General features: G+C 43.4%; 2 protein-coding genes across 4 annotated transcripts in view; one reads left to right on the top strand and one right to left on the bottom strand.

The window, feature by feature from the left end:
* The window catches only part of Igf2bp3 (insulin like growth factor 2 mRNA binding protein 3), a 120,567-nt gene extending 109,274 nt beyond the window's left edge, over positions 1–11,293 (top strand). For 2 of the 3 annotated variants that reach the window (XM_028790049.1, XM_028790046.1), the window contains 5 exons: positions 791–938; positions 5,414–5,488; positions 7,946–8,077; positions 8,659–8,772; positions 9,111–9,336. In XM_028790049.1, the coding sequence (XP_028645882.1) occupies positions 791–938; positions 5,414–5,488; positions 7,946–8,077; positions 8,659–8,772; positions 9,111–9,209 (568 nt within the window). In that variant the 3' untranslated portion in view covers positions 9,210–9,336. Of the gene's footprint in view, positions 1–790; positions 939–5,413; positions 5,489–7,945; positions 8,078–8,658; positions 8,773–9,110 lie in introns of all 3 variants that reach the window. The other variant, XM_028790048.1, reaches the window with a different exon arrangement.
* A 637-nt stretch (positions 11,294–11,930) lies between these two features.
* On the bottom strand, positions 11,931–21,909 carry Malsu1 (mitochondrial assembly of ribosomal large subunit 1). The gene is made up of 4 exons (XM_028790050.1): positions 21,613–21,909; positions 20,433–20,611; positions 13,529–13,610; positions 11,931–12,138 (listed from the first exon to the last, which is right to left on the bottom strand). The coding sequence occupies exons 1-4, from the start codon at positions 21,848–21,850 to the stop codon at positions 11,951–11,953; spliced, it is 687 nt and encodes a 228-aa protein (XP_028645883.1). The 5' UTR covers positions 21,851–21,909; the 3' UTR covers positions 11,931–11,950.
* Between the last annotated feature and the right edge of the window lie 1,983 nt (positions 21,910–23,892).

Here is a 23,892-nt window from a genome sequence, read left to right as displayed (position 1 = left end):
TGGAGTAGCTCTACATTAGAACTCACCCCACTGCTAGTACTGCACCTTGGGATAGCCTTGTGAGGGATGTGTCACTGAGCTGTCTCTGAGTGACTGTGTGACAGGAGCCTGGAGAGGGCACGTGTGACCAGTGAAGGGAAGTATGAGTCCATCTGTGCATAACCTTTCAGGACTTAGCTTTCAAAATGGTTTCTGACTACTTGTATATAAGATGCCAAGGGAGTGTGGGGACGTGCATGGGAGGGAAGTGTCTACAGTATTTTGTTACTAAAGTAACAGGTTTCTCTGAATTCTGTCTTATGTGTGCTAAGTGCGGAATGATAATGATGTGCTCTGTCCCTGCATAGGAGCTGTTTACTCTTTGTGTTTAAGAATTAAAAGCCTGGGGTTGGGGATTTAGATCGGCAGAAGAGTGCTTGCCTCGTCCTTGGCTCTGGGGGAAAAAGAAGGGAAGGAAAAAGGAAGGGGGGGTGTCACTAGACTCTGGACTTCCATATACTTCACTGCTGTCTAGTTTGTGATGTATAGTCTGAAAGCTACCTTATATGTTTTAAATATTAATAAAAAGAAGGCAAAGTATCTATAATTCAATGAGATTTTGAAGTTTAGGGAAACTATGTAGACAAAGGTGAGATTTTAACGACTGGCCCTTTCAGGACCGCCTTTGGCTTGATAGGTAAGCTCTGGTTAATTCATTATGGTTTTCCATGACCTTCCTAGTATTCCTACGGTATGAGAATGTGCCTGTGCCAAAGGTGAAGGTGCCAGTGATTTCTCTGGCAGTCATTAGACACTCATGTCCTGGCTTTCTTTTCTTACAGCAATCAGAAACAGAGACTGTGCACCTGTTTATTCCCGCCCTGTCCGTTGGCGCCATCATTGGCAAGCAGGGACAACATATCAAACAGCTTTCTCGTTTTGCAGGAGCTTCGATTAAGGTACTGTTGTGCATATTGTGGCTCTCCTGGTTATACAAGGAAGCGGAAGTGGTGGGCTGAATCGGGAATATGACAGGAACCTTGCAACAGTGGCTTAACTGTGCTTAGTTAACATCTCTCTAGTCAACATTCTGAGATCTTGACTTAACAACTTCCTTCTAGCTCATCTCCACTTTCCATGCTCTTAAGAGTCACGTCTGAGCCGGACAGTAGTGTGCACTCTAATCCTAGCATTCAGGAGGTGGAGGTAGGTGGATATCTGAGTTTGAGGCAAGCCTAGTCTACACAGAGAAGCCTTGTCTTGAAAACAAAACAACAAAAAGAGGCATGCCTGTCACCCAGCAGTCTTTCCCATAAGTTCATTGCTAGGGGATAGTTTTGTATGTATTCCATTCTCAGGATTTGGCCATGCAAAGCTGAAGGGGCAGCAGGGAAATGAAGTTTTGTGTTGTCAACTAAGTATTTATTGTGTAAATGTGGGACCACTCGTGTTTGTCAAGAGATCATTGTCTCTGAAGGATCTGTATTTTGATGTGTTGAAACAATTCATGATTAGATAAAAGGGGTGTTTGTGTGTGTGCATGCACACCTAGGAGAGGGTGTGTATGTGTATACACGGAGGATAACGTCTGCTGGTTCCTCAGTCACACGCACTTTATATTCTGAGATGGAGTGTTACTGATCACCTTGCTGACTCGGTGGGCTGCCTGGCCAGTGAGTTTCAGTGTCTCTGCCCTTCCAGCTTGGAGCTGTTTATATGGATGCTGGGGTCTAAACATTCTATCAACTAAACCATGCCCCCATCCTCGGATTCTTGCTTCAAAACAAAGATTGCCAGGTTTGAAAAGTTCATAGCTTTCTTCCAGAAACTGTCAGTGAGAGCTTTTTTTTTTGGGGGGGGGGGGGTTTCGAGACAAGGTTTCTCTGCGTAGCCCTGGCTGTCCTGGAACTCACTCTGTAGACCAGACTAGCCTCGAACTCAGAAATCTGCCTGCCTCTGCCTCCCAAGTGCTGGGATTAAAGGCATGCCAGTGAGAGCTTTTAAATGCTCCTAAAGCCAGGCAGTGGTGGCGCACGCCTTTAAACCCAGCACTTGGGAGGCAGAGGCAGAGGCAGGTGGATTTCTGAGTTCGAGCCAGCCTGGTCTACATAGTGAGTTCTAGGACAGCCAGGGCTATACAGAGAAACCCTGTCTCAAAAACCAAAAACCCAAAAAGCTCCTAAAAAAAAAAAAAAAAGATTTAATACAATTTCTGTAAACATATAGATTCCACTTCTAGCTATCTTTATGAGAAATGAAACTTAGCATAAGCTCCCCTACCCCAAAGCATTTTTATTGGTAAAATAAAATGCCAAATGCCCTTCATGTGCAGATAAAGTGTAATCCTCCATGCAGTGAGTCTGCACAGTAGAAGTTACTGAGTAACATTGAAGGTAAGTGTGTAAGAGAAATTTCATGTATTGTGGTGACAGAAGTCAGAAAGGAAGCCCTCATACTATATGGTCCATTTATGGAATAATTCTGGAAAAGGTAGAGCTACAAGGACAGCAAGGAAGTCTGGCAGCTAGACACTGACATGGGAGATGCACAGAGACGCTGCTTGAGGGGCTGGGAGAGAGAGGACTGACTGTTCTGTGATTTCACTGTGGGGGTAGTTAACCTGAGTACATATTTGTCACCCTATAGAACTGGACAACAAAGGGTAAAATTTGCTTTATGTAAGTTAAATTAAAATTCAAAACACAGAAACAGCTGGGCGGTGGTGGCGCACGCCTTTAATCCCAGCACTTGGGAGGCAGAGGCAGGCGGATTTCTGAGTTTGAGGCCAGCCTGGTTTACAGAGTGAGTTCCAGGACAGCCAGGACTACACAGAGAAACCCTGTCTCGAAAAAACAAAAACAAACAAACAAAAACAAAAACAAGAAAACAAAACACAGAAACAGCCCTTACATACTTTCTTGTAGAAGAGACAGCAAAATCGAGGGACAGGCGATGCAGTTAGTTTCAGTGAGTGGTGAAGGGACAGGCGTGGGGACAATGAAGTACGAAGCTTTTACTGCCCTGCAGGTTCTCAAGTTTTCTTAAATCAGTGTGAAGACAGGCAGAGAGATGGCTCAGTGGTTAGCAACACACACTGCTGTTGTAGAGGACCTCAGTTCAGTGTCTTTAACTTAAGTGTCAGGATTCAACACACTGTTCTGGCCTCTGTGGGCACCTGTACTGAGGTGTATACCCCATCCTCAACACACTTACATACACTCATCATTAAAATATTTTTAAAAGTTAATCTAACACATGCTCACATATACACAATGAACTACGCTCACTTCTTCCTGCCTTCATTAGGTCTTCTAACTGGGCTGGGAGAGTGTGTGTTTTCAGAAAGCCTGAAACATAATCTCCAAGACTGGCTGCCTCTTTTGCCTGTTTTGCTATGTGATGCAGGATTAGATATGATTACCTTTTTGTGCAATTTTGTTACACAGATACCCGGGTTTGTTTTGTGTATGTGTGCACCGATGTGGACCTCAGAGGTCTTCCTCCATTGCTCTCTGCCTTATTTATTGCCTTGGGACAGGGTCTCTCACTGAACTGGCAATATGCCCACCAGCCGTTGTGTTCCAATGACCCACCTGTCTCTACCGCTAATGCTGAGGATATAGGCACAGGCAGCTGGGCTTGGCTTTCTTTTTGGGTGATGGGGATTCCCACCCTAGTCCTCAAGCTCACTCAGCATCCCCTGAACCCTGAGGCAGGTGCTTGGTACTACCAAATCATCATCATTTAACGTCTTCACTGATTTTTTGACATTGAAGTTACTCTTAATTTATCCACACTAAATAAAATAACACAACCTTATTTCTTTAACAGAAGCTTATATGAATAGACTTGGTTAGTCAAAGGATATGAACCCTTTGGTAGCCAGCCTGGTGGCTGGCTTTAATACCTTTAATCCCAGCATTTAGGAGGCAGAGGCAGGCAGATCTCTGTGAGTTCAAGGCTAGCTTGCTCTGCAGATCGAGTTCTAGGACAGCCCAGGCTACACAGAAAAAAAAAAAAAAACCTATCTTGAAAAGAAAATCAAACTGGAAGGAGGGCTGTAGAAGCCATATATACTGTCAGAGTGTGCATTCCCTTAGCCTGGCTCTCTACCATTGAGAGTATTTAAAACAAAGCAAACCAAAGAAAGCTGGAATGCTAAGGAATGACACCTTTACAGTTTCCTGTCAACAACCCCCCAGGAATTTAGACTAAATGCAAGGAACTCTTTGCTTGTTTTTCAGGCTCAAAAGAAGTCAGTGCCCTGCATTAGTAGATCTAGGTATCAGTTTGACTCTAGGTGACAGAATGGTAGCCTTATTTTGAAGGGAGATGAAAACAAGACTTGATTTATTCTAAAGTCTTTTTCTAGAAAATTACATCAAGTAATCAGCACTGACGATCTTCAGGGATCGAATTGGGGTGACTTGTATTTTTTTGTCTTACACGTTTTTGTTTTTCGAGACAGGGTTTCTCTGTATAGCCCTGGCTGTCCTGGAACTCACTCTGTAGACCAGGCTGGCCTCGAACTCAGAAATTTGCCTGCCTCTGCCTCCCAAGTGCTGGGAAACAGTTTTATAATGTAACAATTAGGCTTTATTTGGACAGCAAGTGTCAGGGGCTCTCAGTTGAACCTAGAGCTTATCAGTAAGGCTGTTTTGCTGCCTGGTTGATCTGAGGAACCCATTTTATCTCTTGGTGCTGGAATTGTACAGGTGAGCGTCCACACTCCAGTTCTTGCCATTCACAGCAGACTTTTTACTGAGCCATCTCTTCCACCCAAATCCCCTTAAAATAATTCCCTAACTAGGTTACAAACTCTTTCTTGTGACTCTGGGCATGCTGGCTCCTCTTTCTATTGATTCTACACTGTTTTCCTAGCCTGTACTTTTGATTTCATATTCTCCATGGAAACTGAGGTGTCTCCTGTTCAGTTAATATTGGTTAATGTCCTATGTCCTTCCAATGAGTAAACTTGGGAGCAATTTACCCAGTAGTCTTAGCAACAAAAAGTATACAAATAGTTTAAGCAATCCACTTCATGTACGACTGGAGTTATGACCAAGAGCACAGGGAATGGATGCATCCAGCTCTCTCAAGCCTTTAACTATGCAATTATCGGTTGGGTTCTTTAATGTCCCCAGCCTTCTGTGCTCCCACTGTAAAGTGATTATCCTTTAGTTAGATGTGGTATGGGTTAGCTCAGTGACTGTACTGCAGTTTTACACTAGAGTCAGGTACCACTTTAATACTCAGTAAATAGTGTACTATACCTGACTGGCCCATATTAATCATAGCCTCTCCATAATTCCTTTCCAGAAGTCATTTAATTCTACAGCTCAGTCAATCATGTGCAGATGTCAGGCTGGTTTGCCTAAGGTTTGTCAGTGACCCCCGAAAGTATCATAACTGGCTGGTGATGGCTCTATTACAGATCGCTCCAGCCGAAGCACCAGATGCTAAAGTGAGGATGGTGATTATCACTGGACCACCAGAGGCTCAATTCAAGGTATGTGTTATGGAGGGCACAGGTAATGAGAGGGAGCAAGATGATGCTGTCTTCTCCAGCCCCTGTATCAGTGAAAATTACAAAGATCATAGTGGAACCACACCAGAATTCTTTCACAACCATAAACCAAGAACCTTTAGTTTTGAGTTCTGTAATGGTGTTAGTTTACTGTCACCACTGAGGCCGTTGGGACCCTAACACTGGCATAGACACACCAGCCTGCTAATGAACCTTGTAAATCTGTTTCTCAACATCCCATTCTGTCTTGGAGATGTCATCTGGAGTTACAGTGGACTCTTTTCTCTTACCTTCACCTAGCACTGTCCTTGGGTTTTAGGTTAGGGCTGTGATGTATGTCATGAGTTCTGGCTTTAACTACTAAACATTTATTGGTATCTGGAGTCCGTGTGTTCTAAGGTGATGGAGACAACTTGGCAGCTAGGCCCCTATTTCAAATCCTTGTTTGGCCATTCACCATTTATGTGACCTTAGACAAGTAGTCTTCTCCCCATGTCTTCATCTGTAGAATGGACATCTTAGCATCTCTGTCCTAGGTAGAGTGTATCCAGTGTATAGTGCCTGAAACAAGCAGCACCACCTCCCTCTGTGCTCTTGTGAGAGCCAACTCTGAGGCAGTAGGTGAAGCCACAGTCACGAGGCCTTCATTCCAGTGAACAGTCAGTGTGGAACACCATGGCTTAGGCAGCTAGGTGTTGAGTTCTGTAATGGTGTTGGCTTACCATCACCATCAGGATGGCTGGGACTTTCTATTAATTAATTTAGTACCTACATCTTTTTGAAAAATTGCATTTATTTATTTAATGAGAGGAGTGGGAGGAGAATGTGCGTCCTGGCATGCTGTGGTCAGAGGACATCTATGAGTCAGCCTTCTCCCACTATGTGGGTTCTGGGGACTTTCTTTACCTACTGAACCACTTCACCAGCCCAACGCTTGTATCCTAGTCCTATGTCTCACTAACATCTGTGTAAAAGGTCAAGCATTCACTCTTAACCTTAGTCTCGTCTGCTGTTTCTTAACATTATAGTACCATAGTACTGCCCAGAGCTCACCCCACCATCTCTATCTGGGAAGAAAAAGACTAAACCAGAGCCTTGCTGTGCAGGCGCTCTGTCTTGAGCTATAGTCCAGACCCTCTTTTTTGTTTTGAGTCAGTGAAAATCCAGAGCTGCGTCCCATCATTTACGGAGGGAACAGGACACTCGGATCTTAGCGTGTTGAGTACTACTGCCTACACGCCAAAGTGACACTTACCCTCCCAGCAGCCTCCTAGTCCAGTTCATGTCAGAAATTTGAAATGTTAAAAACTGGCTATGAGTAGGTTACAGCTCCTTTCTCGAATATGAGAAACCACAGGTCTGAGACCTACCATACATGCATGCACATATGATACAGATATACATGCAGGCAAAACACTTATACACATACAAGTAAAAATTTTAAAAAAGAAGAATGTCTAGAAGACTGGAGAGTGGATGAGTTTTGTCTTCCCTCTGATCCTCCAAATGAGCCTCCTTAGCATCTCTCCCCAGTGAAGACCTGCCTATGCGGGCTTTCATGGCTGGCTTTGCATCTTGTCAGATTAGCCCAACTTCCCAACTTCAAATCCCTTCCCCTTTGACGTGTAAGAGAACAAATTCACGGTTGCACACAATAGGAGGTCCCTGACATAAAACATCTAATTGTACACAGGACACATTAGTGAAGTACTAGAAGTGTACATTAACTTCATCTCTGTAGCCTTTTTGGGAAGAAGTAGGAGGCCCTTACTCTATAGCCAAAGCTGGCCTTACATGTGTAGCTACGCCCTTCCTTAGGCTCCTAAGTGCTGGGACTACTGACGTGTCATACCCAACATTTTGGCTTCCATAAAGCTGAAATCACCCGAGGAAGAGATCTGTTTAAGTAGAAAATGTTCATGTTGGTCGGTGTCTGTCCTATTTAGACATGGGCTTATCTGCTTGTGAACCCGAGTTCCTTATTATGCAGGTCTTCCCTAGTTTCTTTTGCTCAAGAACAATGCAATTTCTTTCTTGACAGTAGGAGAGGCTTTATTCAAGACTGGAGTGTGAATGGTCATTTGCCCCTAAAATCAGTTTTAATTAGACCTCCTATTAAATGCCTTTATGTTCAGCATACAGCTTACTCCTTAGGTGCTGGTGTGCACCATGGGTCTCATAATGACACTGTTACAAATATCACTGCCCTCTGCCCATATCCTCCTCTTGTCAGGCATCTAGTCGCCTTGCCTGGGAAACAGTTATCATCAACCTTCTCTGAGGCTCCTAACTACTGTCTCTTACTGTTGTCAGTCTTCATTCCAGACGTTGATGAGCCACGACAGTGGGAATTCCAGGCTGAGCCAGGCTGTCTTCAAAGTTAACTGACCTTTTGTTTCAAGTATGAATGATACTGACAGGATATATTGTCATCTGTAGGCTCAGGGAAGAATTTATGGAAAAATTAAAGAAGAAAACTTTGTTAGTCCTAAAGAAGAGGTGAAACTTGAAGCTCACATCAGAGTGCCATCCTTTGCTGCTGGCAGAGTTATTGGGAAAGGAGGCAAAACGGCAAGTACCCTAGCAGCAGCCTGCCGTGCTGGAAGAAGGCGCTGCAGGAGCCCAGCTCTACCCTGGGCCTTTGGCTACTTTATAAAAAGTGGGATCATCTTGATCAAGGTTTGGAAGAGATTTCCTTCTTTCTGTAACCTGCTAGTGAGACTGCTGCATACACCAGACAGGGCTCTGGCCTGGGACTTGAAAGGGGCAGGCAGCATTCTCACATATAACTTGAACTTTTTATTCTATAAACCTTAATGAACAGGAAGTGATGCTTTACAAATTATCTTCAAATTGCAAAAAAGTAGTTTGCAGTCTTTCTCAACTAAGTCATTTCAAGATCTTTAACTCTGGAGTAACATAGAGCCCACCCAGAGCACAACTTGAGGACCTGAGTCTGGTTTTGCTGTTTACTTCTGTAATGGGCTTCTTTGTCCAGACTTTAGTTCCAGTCTTGTTAAAATGGGAACTCTAGCTCAGAGACCTGTTAGTGGACAGAATGAGCTCTGTAAAGCCAGAGCTGTGTCTAGTTTACAGAAAGTGCTTAGGAAAGAATCTTGTAATGCTTAGTGATACGATTTTATCTATTTCAGGTGAATGAACTCCAGAATTTATCAAGTGCTGAAGTTGTTGTCCCCCGTGACCAGACACCTGATGAGAATGATCAAGTTGTTGTCAAAATAACTGGCCACTTCTATGCTTGCCAGGCAAGTGACTTTATCATAAGGCTACCATTCCATGTATATATGTATATGTGAACCTTTAGATGCCCATGGGTCCTAGTGTTTGGTGGGGTACTGAAGCATGCTGTTTCTGCTGTTACCCAAGCTAGCCTTGACTTGAACTCCTCGGCCCCAGAGATGTGAACACCTCAGCTTCTGTCCTTATGCCCCACTGTGCCTGGCAGTGCTCACACATCTAGTTTTCCTTTTAGCCAGCACACTGGTAAATATTAGGCACAAGGACTTCAACTTGATGTTGTCGCAGTAGAGTAACTTGGTAACTTTGGACTGTGCAGATTCTATGAAATTCTGTCCTTTTGTAGGTTGCCCAGAGGAAAATTCAGGAAATTCTGACTCAGGTAAAACAGCACCAACAGCAGAAAGCTCTGCAGAGTGGACCACCTCAGTCAAGGCGGAAGTAAAGGCTCAGGAGACAGCCACCACAGAGGCAGATGCCAAACCAAAGACAGATTTGCTTAACCAACAGACGGGTGCTGACCCATCCAGAATCACATGCACGACTTTTTACCTAGCTGGTTATTTCTGAGGACCAGGCAACTCGAACTCCTGTCTCTGTGAGAATGTATACTTTATGCTCTCTGAAATATATGACACCCAGCTTTAAAAAAAAAAAAAGAAAAAAAAAAGTGGGGGTAGGGAAAGAACTCTGCACTTCCCTTGTGATATCAAAGTATAACAAACATGCTAATTTTTCTTAATATCCCTCCATAATGCCAGAAATTGGCATAAATGGTACATTCACTAAATTTGTCAAATAAATTTAAAACTAGATCGTTCCTAAGTCCAATTGTTGAAATTGGATCAAAGTAGAATTGTCACAGGAACACAACATTAAGCCATTAGACTAGAAGAGCTGTTGTTTCCTGTTTCTCTAACACTAACATGGATAACCTAAGGGAAGCGCCAACCGCTGTTGGCGGGGTATTAAACGTGCATTTTTACTCAACTACCTCAGGTATTCAGTAATACAGTTAAAAGCAAAATTATTCCTTTTTTGAAAATTTTATATACTTTATAAAAACTCCAACCGTTTTTTTTTTAAAAAAAATAAAATAAAATTTAACAGTTATCAGCTGATAGGCAAGTAACTGAAAAAGTCTGGCTGGTGAAAGTAAAGTTGGAAAAATAATTTTGCATTTTTTGAGCCTTTTGACAGTAGTTGGAAAGTCCACTAAATGTTCAAAGATAAGGAGCAGTGCCTATTCTCGGAGAGCAGCCATGCCATGTGTTCCTTTGTTCATGTTTGGGAAGGTTGTTGATGGTACTGACCGAGCAGAGTGGTGGTAGGGTCTGGGACAGCTAGTGTAAAGGGCTCCAGAAGACTTGGGGATTTGTGTTTAGCTATGTGTGGGAATTTGGAAATGCTTTGTGCTTTGACTGTCACCATGAAAATGGAAGCGTGTCAGTGAAGAAATTCAGAATTTAAACAATCAGCTTGAGTTTGTTGCACAGGATGCTCAGCTTGCCAGCACACTTGAGATCAGACCACACTCTGAGCAGACGTGGAAAGAAGTGCTGTGTGAAGACCAGGCGGAGTCAGGTGGTGTGACAAGGGCTGAAGGGCAACAAAAGCCCAATCCTGTGCCTGGCACTGTCAGGAGCCTAAGCTATTTTGAAGATTTTTTTAAAGCAGTGGGAAGAATGAAGTCCACCAAAAATCTTCCATGAAATGTAGCAGAGTTTCTGTCTGCCCTGCAGTTACCTGACAGTGAGTCAAGGTAGGGGATGAAGCAAATGGCTTTGGGGATTCAGACTGTGGAAACATCTGACGTCCCCTTTACCCTTCCTTAACTTAGGGCAAAGCCCTGTCTGGATACCTGTGGGTGGGTGTGGTCCTCAAGGCCATGCTGCTTTCTGAACTGTTTTGTTGTTTTGTTCTACGGTGGTTATAGTCGTGTTACACTGACCTTGAGGGCATTCTGTCACCCTTCAGAAAGTCACTTCGCCTCATTTGTGTTTCAGGATTAACTTCTACATGCTTTTATGTTTTTCTGAATATCAGCATATCATTTAGAAAATGAATTCCTAAACATTTTCATAAAACCAGTCTGTTTTGTAGTTTTAGCCAAAAAGTGCCCCTTTTTACAACTGAATTCATCTAGCATTTTCATATGATGGATTTAAACTGCTTAAAAAAAAATGTGACCTGCTCTCCTGCTTGGATCTCAGGGGAGATATGCTTACGGCCAGAGCTCTTCCTCGGTATTTGATTTTTCCAGTGTTTGTTTTTTAAAAACTGACAGGTGCTACATTTCTATCTGTTGGTTTCAATTCTGCCATATTTCATGTCTAGCCTTTTAGAGTGGCCAATCATGTTTTACTTTCACTTAAGCACTGGTGGTCTGGAGTACCTGGTACTGAGTATCTCTATAATTGTGTTTTGTGTTCATCATATACAGATCATTTCTCAGCTGTAGTGTGCCCCAAATGCAGCTTCATTTTCCAGGTACCCTGATGCAGAATAAAGTTTTCATCATAAGCCACAGCTTCTGTAGTATGTTTTCAGATGAGTGTTCTTGAGTTATTTTCTATATCTTAAAGTAAGCAGTAATCTACCAGTAAGTTATTTTTCAGCCTGTGATACAAGAATGTGAACCTTGATTTTCCTATAACTAAGATTACAGATTTGCATGGCTTTTCCTAATATTCTAAATATAAATATTATATGGCAGCACTCTGGAAGGGTTATAGAAATGCTATCCTCATACCCTAGTACACTGGTACTTACTGCTGCCCTCAGATATCACAACTGGGGAAGTGAGGAAGGCTGATATGATAATGTGTGGGGGTTTGTTCCCCCAAGTTTTGGCCATTCCATGGTAAAGAAGATTTGCATTTAAACAAAATGAATAATCTGAACAGAGAACTTGAGTCAATTGTGGGACCAGTGCTACCCAAGGCATTATGCTAGAATCTTAAGAGTAAAGACAGTAGGATGGAAAAACTGGGATTGGATTACTAGTTCTTGGTCTGTGAGCTAATTTATCTAGTCTCTGAGCTAATTTATCTAGTCTCTGCTCAGCTACCAGCATGAGTGGTCAGAAGGGAGGTGAGAACTTGTAGTGACCAAGCAGATAGAGCTAGAACCTGTATTTGCAGATGGCTCAGTCTTATCAAAGGAATGAATGGCATTGACTTTGTTTTATTTACATTTGAACTCCACTGGAGTCAGGGATGAAGTGTCATCTTCTAGTCCAAGAATGAAGTCTTCAGGTAACGTCTCAGCTGCTATCTGAGCTAACTGGTCATCTAAAGAACGTAGAGTCCATAATTTCTCTAATTCGTAGGTTTCTCTGGTTTCTGGAAGCATCAAATGGATCACCATACTGCCTATCAGAAACAGATAAAAATTACAATGAAGAAAATCCACTGCTTGTATTTTTTTCAATGTGCATTCCTCACCTTCAGCTTCCTAGACAGGCAAACGATTCTGTGGCTTTGTTAGAACATTTGCCACTTAGCATGAAAATGAGGTCACCAAATAGCATCAATGATAGCTGTTAACTTTAATCCATGGGAATGCAAGTTGGGTCCATCAGGTTCCTCTGGTCATACCCTGCGACAACTGTCTCCCAGGTCTGACTTTTCTGTACATCTTGTGAGCAAAGATTTCAAAGTCAATAGTCCTACCAGATAGGGCTTGCCTCCAAGACAGCTATGTTCACAGCAATGCTTCAATGCCCACAGACATCTCTGTTTTAACTGGAAAGAGGAGAGTGGATTCTGCTAAGAATAAGCATCCTGCCCTGCATTACAAAAGATGTTCCCCAAGCACACAGCCAAACCAGGAATGTGACAAAGCTGAGAAACCCTGGTTTACAGCCTTGCTGTCTCACAGCACAGCAAAAAGTGGGCCTGCTTCCTCCTACTTATGTGTCATCTGGCCTGTGGGCTACCTTATGGGCTCTGAGGCCCAGACAACCAGCAGAGTTTACAGTACTGGTCACTGCCATTGCCACATGAAACACTATGCTTTTCCAAAATGATCTGGAATGACAACTTGTGAGCTGGCAAGTTTCATGTCAACTGAAAGAAGAGATCCTCAACCAAGAAAATGCCTCCGGAAGACTGGGCTGTAAGGCAAGGCAATAGGGCATTTTCTTAGAGTGCCCAGTAGTCCTGGGTTATAAGATAGCAGGCTGAGCAAGCCAGTAAGCAGCACTCCTCCATGGCCACTTCCTCAGCTCCTGCCTCTAGGTGCCTTCTTGCCCTAACTCCTTTCAGTGAAGAACTGTCAGATGGACGTGTGAGTGAGACAAATCCTTCTCTCCCCAAGTTACTTCTGGTCATGGTGTTTCACCACAGCAACTGTAACCCTATGAAAGCTTGCAAGTAGGCTAAAATCTCAGATGATTGCCACCTGGCCCCAGAGTAAGCACAGAGATACTGTTTTCCCTTAGTAGTTCATATCTGGCTGGACAGTGTTCTCAAACTATGACATATTAATACACCATTACTCCATTACTCATCTGTGTGGTCCTTACATATCAGGCATACAGTATGTGTTCCATCAAAAGTGTATTGTCCAGAGGTTTTGGGTAGGCAAAGGTTTCACATGTGACTAATACTACCTGATATAATCAGATCAAACTTTTTATAACATGAAACAAAATTCAAAAATTTTACATTGATGTGTACTCACCAATTTCTATCTTTTTGCAGCTGAAAACAAAGTTTAAATAATGGTTATTTATTTGTAAACTGTACACTAGTAACTTACCAAAGTCCACACACAGCCAGTCGTCTGTGTCCTTCCCCTCGATCTTGACATAAGGATCGCTTCTACACTTCAGGTGTTTGTACTGGAAAACAGGCCATGCATTTAGAGGAGGAAGGAGAGTCTCTGCTCCTACATAAGGTCTAGGGACACTTCTCAGACTGAATTTGGGGATTAATTCATTTCATACAGCCATCTTATGCCACAAACAATGTCCTGCTCTAACCTTCTCGGCTGAATTTCAAATGACCACAGAATGGCAGTGTTTACAGGTCACATATTTGACAAGGAATTCATATGCAGAAAACAACCCTTAGCAACAAAACAGATTTTTAAAAAACATGCAATGTATGGATGAACAGATACCCTCCAAAAGAATTTATAATACAGCCAACAAAAACTAGTACTGACTATATTACTAATAATGCACGTCTAGACTATGGCGTGCTATACACACCCATACAGATGCCTACTATCAGGAAAGCAAAGTGGGAATTCTGACCGGAATGTGGAAAAAAATTGACACTTCTAGTGAGAATGGAAATTGTAGTGTAGTCAGTTGTATATAGCAGTTCCTTAAAAAGTTAAAAACAAACAAACTGCACACTGGACATTCAGGCCTTTGGCTCTAGCTACACCAGATAGACAAGGTGACCTTTCTGGCTTCTTGTGGTCCAGAGAATGCCAGCTGTCTAGGCCTCTAGCTTCTGAGGAACCAGAAATTACTCAGCGACCAGGACTCCAGCCTCAGGTCAGTGAAGGAACTCTGACTCCCCAGCTGTCCGTATTCCCCTGACAGACAGGGGCTTTTGCTCCTGTGGTTTCTAAGGTCAGTGTGGTGTGGGGTTCTGACTTGTAAGATTCTGGGGTCACTGCAGGATCTGAGTATACTGCTATGCTCCCAGAGGTTACTTTGGGCCTGAGGCTATAATCATAACCCCTACCCCAGGTGGTAGATGTCCCTGGGTCTGAAGCTTGCTGTCCTTTCTTTAGCAGGTCAGACTCCACCTGGTGCCTTAGAGCTGAGTGTGCAGCTCCACCCTTGGCCCTGATGACACAGGGGGACTTCAGCAGCTTGACTTGGGCAATCAACACTAAGTGTTACTAACACATAGCTAATTTCAGGCAGATGCCCCCTTAATGCTGCAGCACTTTAATACAGCCCCTCTTGTGGTGACCCCAACCATAGCATCATTTTCATTGGTACTTCATAACTGTAGTTTTGCTACTGTTATGAATCAAGATATAAATATCTGTGATTTCTGATGGCCTTAGGTGACCCCTGTGAAAGGGTCACTGGACACCTCCAAAGGGGTCACAACCCACAGGTGGAAAACAACTGCTCTAGGAAGTTTCGGAAAACAAAATATCTGGCAGGCTCATAAGAAGGGGAAGCCAGGACAAACTTACTCCAACAGATAGTAAATCACAATAAACCCACAAAGAAACACAAATTCACCGCCTACACCAATCCTCTAACTCCCATGAGAGAATCCAAAACTAGAGATAGCTGAAATGCCTGAAAAAGAATTGAGTGGGTTTTTTTTTTAAATCAATGGTATAGAAAATTCAAACAGATGCACAAACTAAGAAAATCTATGCAAGCATTTCATAAGACAGTTTCCAAAGTGATTTTAACAGTTACTAAATTGAAGGTGAAACTCTTAAAACGTAGAGGAAAAAATTAGCAAGGAGATTGAAACATTGAAAAACAAAAGGGAAATGAAGGGAACTTGAAATGAGGGAGATGGTTAATCAAATAAACACATGACATCATTAACAGACAAGGCTATGCAGGAGAACAATTCCATTGTGACCAAATGGGCTGAAAAGCAAGATTAATTCAACATATATAAATCAATAAATATAATATACCATAGCTTAAGGAGATAAGCTTAAGGAAAGAAACCACATAATCATTTCAATTGATGCTGAAAAAGTTCAGCATGTCTTTGTGATGAAAGTTTTGGAGACTTTACAAACAGATGGAATATATCTCAAAATAATCAAGGCCACTACATATAACAATAAACTGGTAGCCAACATTAGGTTGACCCACAAAGGTCCTTTAAAATCAGGACCAAGGATTCATTCAACTGCTTATGTAATACTGCTTATTTCTATGGTAAGTCTCCGATACAGAGATTAGATAAGAGAAAGAGAGAAAAGTAGGAGAGAAGTCAAACTAGGCCAGGCATGGTGGTGCACGCCTTAGTCTCCAGCTGGAGGTCCAGCAGGGACAGGCAGGTATCTCTGAGAGGCCAGCCTGGTCTACAAAGTTCCAGAACTGCCAGGGCTACAAATAGAAACCCTGTCTTGAAAAACCAAAACGTCAAACTATCTCAATTTGCAAATAAAGTGGGTATGATGGCATACACCTTTAATCCCAGCACTCAAGAGGCAGAAGTAGACGGAGCTCTGTGAGTTCCACGCCAGCCAGTGCTTCGCAGCTGAGACCTTGTCTGTAAATAAATAAATGGCAAACCAGCCCCTATTTGAAATGGCATCATTCTTTACATAAAAAAACTCAAAAGTCAAGTGAATCTGTTTAAGTATTTTTTAATTACCTTCGTGTGTGTGTTGTGTGTGTGTGTACTCAATGGGAAAACATGGGAAAACATCACATTAAAAATAACTTCAAGGCCAGGCGGTGGTGGCACACGCCTTTAATCCCAGCACTTGGGAGGCAGAGGCAGGCAGATTTCTGAGTTCGAGGCCAGCCTGGTCTACAGGGTGAGTTCCAGGACAGCCAGGGCTATACAGAGAAACCCTGTCTCGAAAAAACCAAAAAAACAAAACAAAACAAAAACCTTCAAAAAATTATTTAGGGATTGTGATGATTTCTATATGCTCAGCCCAGGGAGTGGCACTATTAGAAGGTTTGGCTTTGTTGGAGTAGGTGTGTCACTGGGGGGGTGGGCTATAAGACCCCCTCATCCTAGCTGCTTGGAAGTATTCTGCTAGCAGCCTTCAGATGAAGATGTAGAACTCTCAGCTTCTACACCATAACTACCCGGATGCTGTCATGCTCCCGCCTTGATAATGGACTGAACCTCTGAACCTGTAAGCAGCCCCTATTAAATGTTTTCCTTACAAAAGGTGTCTCTTCACAGCAGTAAGACCCTAAGGCAGGGAGATATGAAGCCAAAGAAGAGAAGGATCTCTACAACGGAAACTTCAAGACACTGAAAAAGAAAATCTCAGAAAACACCTAAAAAGACAGACATTCCTCGCTTCTGGATTGGCTGATAGTGTGAAAATGACTTTATTACCAGAATTAATTTACTGATTTAATGCAATACCTATCAAAATTCCAGTGCTATACTGTTATGGTAATATTTGTAAAAGGCTATTTCTTGGGCTAAGTGGCAACGGTTAGCTTTTCCGCCATGTTCCCTGGCCAGAGGCCATACGAGTGCCACAGCTAGAAATGACCAGCCAGAAACACCAGCCCTGGCACTCAAGAGTCACCAGTATGGGAGATGGCTCTGCCAATCTACCACACTGTCTCTGCAAGGCTGGGATCTCGCCATCCATACAGTACCCGGTAGAAATGAGACTCCAATGTTTAAAGATTATCCAAAGGCTTTATATGTTTGGTAATGCTCAATTAACAAGATGCTCACACAACTAGAGGTGTGTCCCAATATCTAACCTTGTAAGTTGTTACCCAGGACTGCTCTCGATACTTGCATGGTCCTCCATGGCTCCTACATCTCTCCTCCCCTAGCTCCTCCCTTCTTCCTTTCTTTGCTCCGCCTTCCTCTCATTCAGGCCAATCGCTGAGCTTTATACAAATGTAGTGGGATGGTATCCTGCTATACTATACTTCACAGGTTTAGAAAAAAAATTAGTGGAACAAGAAAAGACCATGAACAGCCAAAGCAATCCTAAGGAGCAAGAGCGCTGCTGACCCCGAGTAACAGCCAGAGTGACTGGTGAGGACAGCCTAAGACAGCTGGGCACAGCACAGAGTGACTGGTGAGGACAGCCTAAGACAGCCTGGCACGGGTATAAAAAGTTGACAAGTAGGGGCTGGACAGCTGGCCCTGTGGTTAAGAGCATGTTTGCTTTTGAAGGGCCTGGCTCAGTTCCCTGCACCTACACGGTGGCTCACAACCATCAGTAACTCCAGTGCCAGCGTATCAAACACTACTTTCTAACCTCCAAACGCACCAGCCACACAAGTGGTGCACATATACATACATGCAGCAAATAGTCATAAATAAAATGTAAAAATCTAAAAAATTATAATAAATAGATGTGTAGACCAATGGGATAGCAGGAAACCCAGAACTAGAACTATGCTGTGCCTACTTAATTTTAAAGAAGACCAAAACAGGTATTGGGGAAATGGCAGACTCTGCAAATGGTGCTGGTAAAACTGGACATCTACCACAGAAAAACTAGATTGGGGTAATAATCTTTCACCTTAAATATATATATAAAAAAACAACTCATGGATCCATAGCCTTTAATTTAAAACATGAAACACTGATACAGGAACTAGCCCCAAGTATCAACAGATGGAGCTACTTGGAAATAAAAGACATTGAGTCTGTTAATTTCACAGTGTGATGTCTATTAGTCACAGGTTCTTTATAATAAATTTTAATTTAAAATAAGTTTAAAAAAAGAATGACTATATGATCCAAATATTCCACCTCTGGGTGCATACCCAAAGTTAAATGCAATAGACAATTCTAAGTCCATATTTGAAGTAGCAATCACAACAGCCAAAAGCTGGGCACAACCCATCAAAGGGTACATGGCTAAGTAAGAAGGTATATACATACATACAGCAGGATGTTACTGGGCTGTGGCAGAGCACTAGCACTCACAGACCCTGGGCCCAATTCCCACCCCTGAACAAAGAAAAACAAAACAACCAAGCAAAATCTGGCAATGCTACAACACAGGTGAACCTTGACAACACAAGTTGAGTGATATAAACTAGTCACAAAAGGCCAAACGCTATATTGATTCTATCTGTAAGATACTAAAAGTCAAATTCTTTCTTGCCCTTCTCACATAAACATTTTGTAAAAGTAATTTGTACTCCTTTACTCTTGTGCAACTTCTCTGAAAAACCTATTTAAAAAAAAAAAAAAACTCAAAAGCCTTACACCTTGGTAACTTTTCATCCACCCCCAGCTGCATCTGAGAGATTCTGCCTTACAACTGTCTCCATCTTTCCTGTCTCAAAATGCTTCTTACGAATGCTCCTCCATTGACTTGACGGATGGTGGTGGCATATATCTTTAATCCCAGTACTTGAGCGGCTGAAGCAGGAGGACCTCTGAATTCAAGACCAGCCTGGTCCATGAAGTGAGTTCTAGGACAGCCATGGCTACACAGAGAAACTCTGTCTCAGTAAAAACAAAAAACCAAAACAAAACCAAAAGCAAACAAACCATTTCCTCCACCTATCATATTGCATTAGTTTGCTTTCAACCCATTTGTATTTTAAAGGCCTCGTCTAGGCATCCCCAGCTGGACTTAACTGCTTTTTCTTTGACCAAGTGTTAACAAAGAGTGTCTATTCCCCTGTAGAATGGTGCCAGAAACTGCTGGGTATACACATTCCACCCCCCACCGTCCCCCCCACCCCCCCACCCCCACCCCGGCTCTGAATCACATTCAATCCAACTAGAAAATGACCCCTCTTCCTTCTATGAGACTCGTAACCTCACAGGGCAAGGACTACATATATTTCACTTTTACCGTCCCAATACTTCACAGTGTTTGGGAACACCTAGGCAGATAGGCCTGGGCTATGTCAGCTGAACACGGTAGAGTGAGTGAGCTAGAAAGCAGAATGTCTCTGTTGGTTACTGCCTCAAGTTCCTGCCTTGGATTCCTGACATGGCTTCTCTTAATGAAGGACTATAACTGTAAGCTGAAAACACAAAACACCTTTCCTAAACTGCTTCCATCATGGTTGTTATCACAGCAACAGAAAGCAAACTAGGACAAGAAGCATTGCCCAGAACTTTTTGAAAGTCATGGAAATTTATATGGCTGTCCAGTATGGTGGAAATCACAGCCACACGTGGAAATCAGGCTTCTGAAAGTGGCGAGTATAACTGAAGAACTGGGCTTCAAACTATGCTCTCCGTCTGAATGGAGAGAAAGCTGAGCAGTTAAGAGCAGTCGCTGCTCTAGTAGAGGCTCTAAGTTTGGCAGCCATATTTGGTGACTCGTGCACAGAAACACACACATCCATATAATTTTAAATATTTTGTTTGTTTTTGGAGACAGGGTTTCCCTGTGTAGCCCTGGCTGACCTGGACTCACTCTGTAGCTCAGGCTAGCCTAAAACTCAGAGATTTGTCTGCCTCTACCACCCAAGAAGCTGAGATTGAAGATGTGGAACTCCTCCCCCACCTCCCCCACACACACCTAATTCAAAATGACTTTAAGGGCTTGAGAGTTGATTCAGAGGTTAACAACATGGGCTCAATCCCAACAACTACACTGCAGCTCACAACTTCCTTTAGCTCCAGTTCCGGGAGAACCACATGCTTTCCTCTGACTTTTGTGGGCACTAGGCATACACATGGAATAAAAAAATAAAAATAAACCTCTAAATCTTTTAAATAACTTTTTTAAACCTTTCAAGAGCTATAGAGGCTATCATCTGGGTGCTGCTCTAGAACAGACTCAGACTGGCTTATGGCTTGTTTCAGGTTATTAATTTTTCTTGTCACAAAAGACATGAATTAAAATTACCTGGACTCAACAGAGCTAAGTACTTGTTCCTGAACCTTTCACTGGGAAACCATAAAAATCACTCTTGGGAATTCTAGAAAGTGGGCTTCCTCTGTAGCCTCTTGTGTGTTCCTCCCATCCTAGTGTACCACGTCATTCTCTAGGTAAAGGTTCAAAACAAGGGAGAGCATCCTACCATCTTCACAATGTAGTGGGCCATAGCGTGTAAGTGTCGGGTGGAAGTCCCACTACCAATCACAAAGTAGTCTGTGTATCTCATTTCTGGAGGCACCTTGATCACACAAATGTCTCTTGCATTTTCTTGCCTCAGAAGTGAAACCAGCATATCGATGTCAAACTTGGCACCAATGTGATCTGAAAATGCAGAAATGCTTGTGTCAGATGGCTGAGGAAAACGCAGACCTACGTTTATCTACAGAAGCAGACTGACACGAAGTCTCCTGGAGACGGCGGAACTGTTCTTCTGCGAGTGTATTTATATCCAAAATGCTTTGGTGAACACCAGGCAGGAGGATCTCGGGCTCAATGCTAGGCCGAGCAACTCAGGAAAACAATGTCTATAGATTTTTCTTTTAAAAAAAAGAAACTAAAAGACTGAAGGCGTACTTCAGTGGTAGCATGTATATGGCCCTAGGTCCAACCCCTAATACCATCTCCACCCAAAACAAAACCAACCCAACCAACCAACCAACCAACCAACCAAAAATTAGCTTAAAACTGAACCCGGACAACAGTTTCCTAAAGCCCTGGTCAGCTTTTCTAGGCAGAATGCTCAGAATACAGACACTGAATACTGCGATGACCAAATGGAAACAGTAGCAAATGGCTTTCCATTTACTAGTACTGAAATGAACAACATTACGCAAATGCAGAGATGCTACACAACGACCAGCGGCATGATTTGAGGGAGAGGACAATATCCTAGGGCATGGGGCACGTTAAATCGAATCACAGCTAAAAAGAGTTACTGAACTATAATTGTGAGGTAGGCGGGTTCTCAGGCAATGCCTGGTCCCCAGCCTTCAACGGATATGAAGAAACGCAGCTGCTAGGACTAGTGCTACTAAGACCAATCAGTCCATCTGTTACGACCCCGGGTAGATCGTGAGACGGGGTGAGGACCCTGGGCTGAGATGCCAAGGGCCAGATGTGGCCAGCGATATGACTGGGATTTTGAAGACAACATGCCACCTGGCCTCCTGGTCTCTTCGCTATGCAAAGCAAAGTCGGCGCCAACCACCTCATCCCTCCCAGCTCTGCGTCTGCGCGAATGGCTATTTCTCTACTCCGAAGCACACAGGGAAGCCCAGGGCTGTCTGGGTCAGGCCCGGCCACCAGCTGTCTTGCCCGGGTACCTGAGGCTCCGGGCTGCAGGCGAGCGTCGCCATCGGTCCGCTCCTCGGGCTGAGGCCCATGGTGCAGGCCGCGCGTCAGGCTCGGGGTCAGGCAGGTCGCGGGCCCCGCGGGAAGCCATCGCTCTGCCAGCCGCGGAAGCCAGGGAACCGAAGCCACTGCGGGGCCCGCTCTCTGAGAGACCAGCCTGCGCCACAGCAGCGGCCACAAACGCCGCGCGGGCGACCAGCCGGAGCCCATAGCTGTCGCCCCGACTTCTCTGGGGGGCGGAGCTTCCGTGCGGCTCCGGAATTCTACGTCACGAAGTGGACGGGGCTGTAGCCGGAAGCAGAGATTTTGACGGATTGGCTGGGGAGTAGTTTATTAAGGAATGACAAGGACGGTTTTTATAGTGGTGGCTTACGCTTTTACTTCCCGCACTCAGGAGGCAGAGGCAGAAGATCTGTGAATTCAGAGGCTGAATTCGAGGCCAGCCTAGTCTACAGCGTGAGTTCCAGGACAGCCAGGGCTACACAGAAAAACCTTGTCTCTAAAGAAAAAAAGAAAGAAAGAAAGAAAGAAAGAAAGAAAAAGAAAAGAAAGGAAGGCAAAAAAAAAAAGAAATAATCTTTATGAGGCTAGAGAGATGTTTCTATGGTTAAGACCACTGTCTGCTTTTCCAGAGGTCCTGAGAATTGATTCCTAGCAACCACATGGTGGCTCACAACTTCTGTAATAGGATCTGATGCCCTCTTCTGTCTTGTAGGCATACATAAATAAATACATCTTAAAAGAAATTAAAGGGTTCCCCCTCCTCTTCTTTCTCCTTTACTTTTCTCTCAACTCCCCTCTCTCCCACTTTCTCCAGCCCCTTCCAATCCTCTCTAGCTCTCTGCTCTCTTTTTCCTCTCCCTCAAATATGCAGAAATTAACCCTGTCAGATAGGAATTAAATACAAATATTTAATTCCTAAAAATAGCCATCTTCCACTGTCCAAAAACAACAATATCAACAAAAAGAAACCCAAAAACAAACAAACAAACAAACACCCTAAATCAAGAACTAGAAAGATGACTGAGCAGTCAAGAGCACAGAGTGCTTTTCCAGAGGACCTGGATTTAATTTCCAGCACACACATGGCAACTGACAACCATCTGTAACTCTATTTCAATAGCATCAAATGCCCTCTTCAGATGAAGTGCACACATATACTGTACAGGCATATATGTAGGCAAAACACCTGAACACAAAACTAAAAACACAAACAAACAAAAAATGAATCATACAAAAAAGAAAGAAATGTTTGAATGGAGGCATCAGGTATGATTGACTGCTTCCAGCAGAAGATATGGGTCATTAAATGAAAATCTCAGTGCTGGGTTTGGGATACTATCCTCCCTATGTTATTGGTCAGGGTGGTCATAGACCCACCTAAAAACAACCTAGGCTATTGTTTTTGGTTGTCTACCACAACTAGATAGTAAGACCATATTGCTGAAGACAACACTCATTGTTTTCAAGTTGAAACTAATCTAAAAACGTCTTCCCTGCTGGCCAGGTTTCCTCAGGTTAGGAGGTGGCGTGCAGGTCACTGGAGGAGAAAAGTCATCAGTGGACTTACCCTAAATGATGTAATTCCAAATTGCCAGGCAAGGTGTGCCCACTGATTCAACAGTGACATGAGTTATAGGGTTAACCAACCAACCACTTTCCAATTAGATTTGAACCCTGCCTCACAGGAGGGAACCGATGCCTAGTACTTACTGTAAACCTGATCAAAACAAAAACATGACAGGAAGTTATAGGCCCTATGAAACCTGTTACTATTGTTTTGCTAAATGAGCATGTTGTCAAACTACATTTTAAATATCTATGTGCACATTAACGGAGTAATGCTATTCTCAACCTTGGGCAGAATAACTTCTTTTTGCCATGGGAAGCAGTTAATGCGGACACTCCTAACTGCTTAAAGTGCGGAGACTATGTGAATGCTGAGTTCTGAGCCTTCAGTGGGACATCTATATCAAGACTGTTAGTATTCTGTCTAAACATCACCTCCACAGTTACCTGGCAACACCCAGGTGTGCTCCTCCCCACAGTTACCTGGCAATAGCCAGGTAGGCGTGCCCACTATAAAAGGGGCTGCTTGCCTCTTCCTCTGTCTCTTATTTTCTTACTCTCTTACCTCTAGCTTCTCTCTGTCCCCTTGCCCTTCCCCCTCTCTCCACGTGGTCATGGCCAGCCTCCACTTATCTCCTCTCTCTCTCTCTCTCTCTCTCTCTCTCTCTCTCTCTCTCTCTCTC

Source organism: Grammomys surdaster, unplaced genomic scaffold (genome assembly GCF_004785775.1).
Source record: "Grammomys surdaster isolate TR1022 unplaced genomic scaffold, NIH_TR_1.0 125861, whole genome shotgun sequence".
NCBI classification, from domain to species: Eukaryota; Metazoa; Chordata; class Mammalia; order Rodentia; family Muridae; genus Grammomys; species Grammomys surdaster.
The sequence above is the reverse complement of the archived record's forward strand: the minus strand, read 5'-3'. Positions and strand labels throughout refer to the sequence as shown.

Coding starts and splice junctions, on each gene's coding strand:
- Malsu1 (XM_028790050.1), bottom strand. CDS start 21,850: ATGGGCTCCGGCTGGTCGCCCGCGCGGCGTTTGTGGCCGCTGCTGTGG. Junction 20,612..21,612: donor CCTGCAGCCCGGAGCCTCAG/GTACCCGGGCAA, acceptor CTGCATTTTCAG/ATCACATTGGTGCCAAGTTT. Junction 12,139..13,528: donor CTGGCTGTGTGTGGACTTTG/GTAAGTTACTAG, acceptor TGTTTCTGATAG/GCAGTATGGTGATCCATTTG.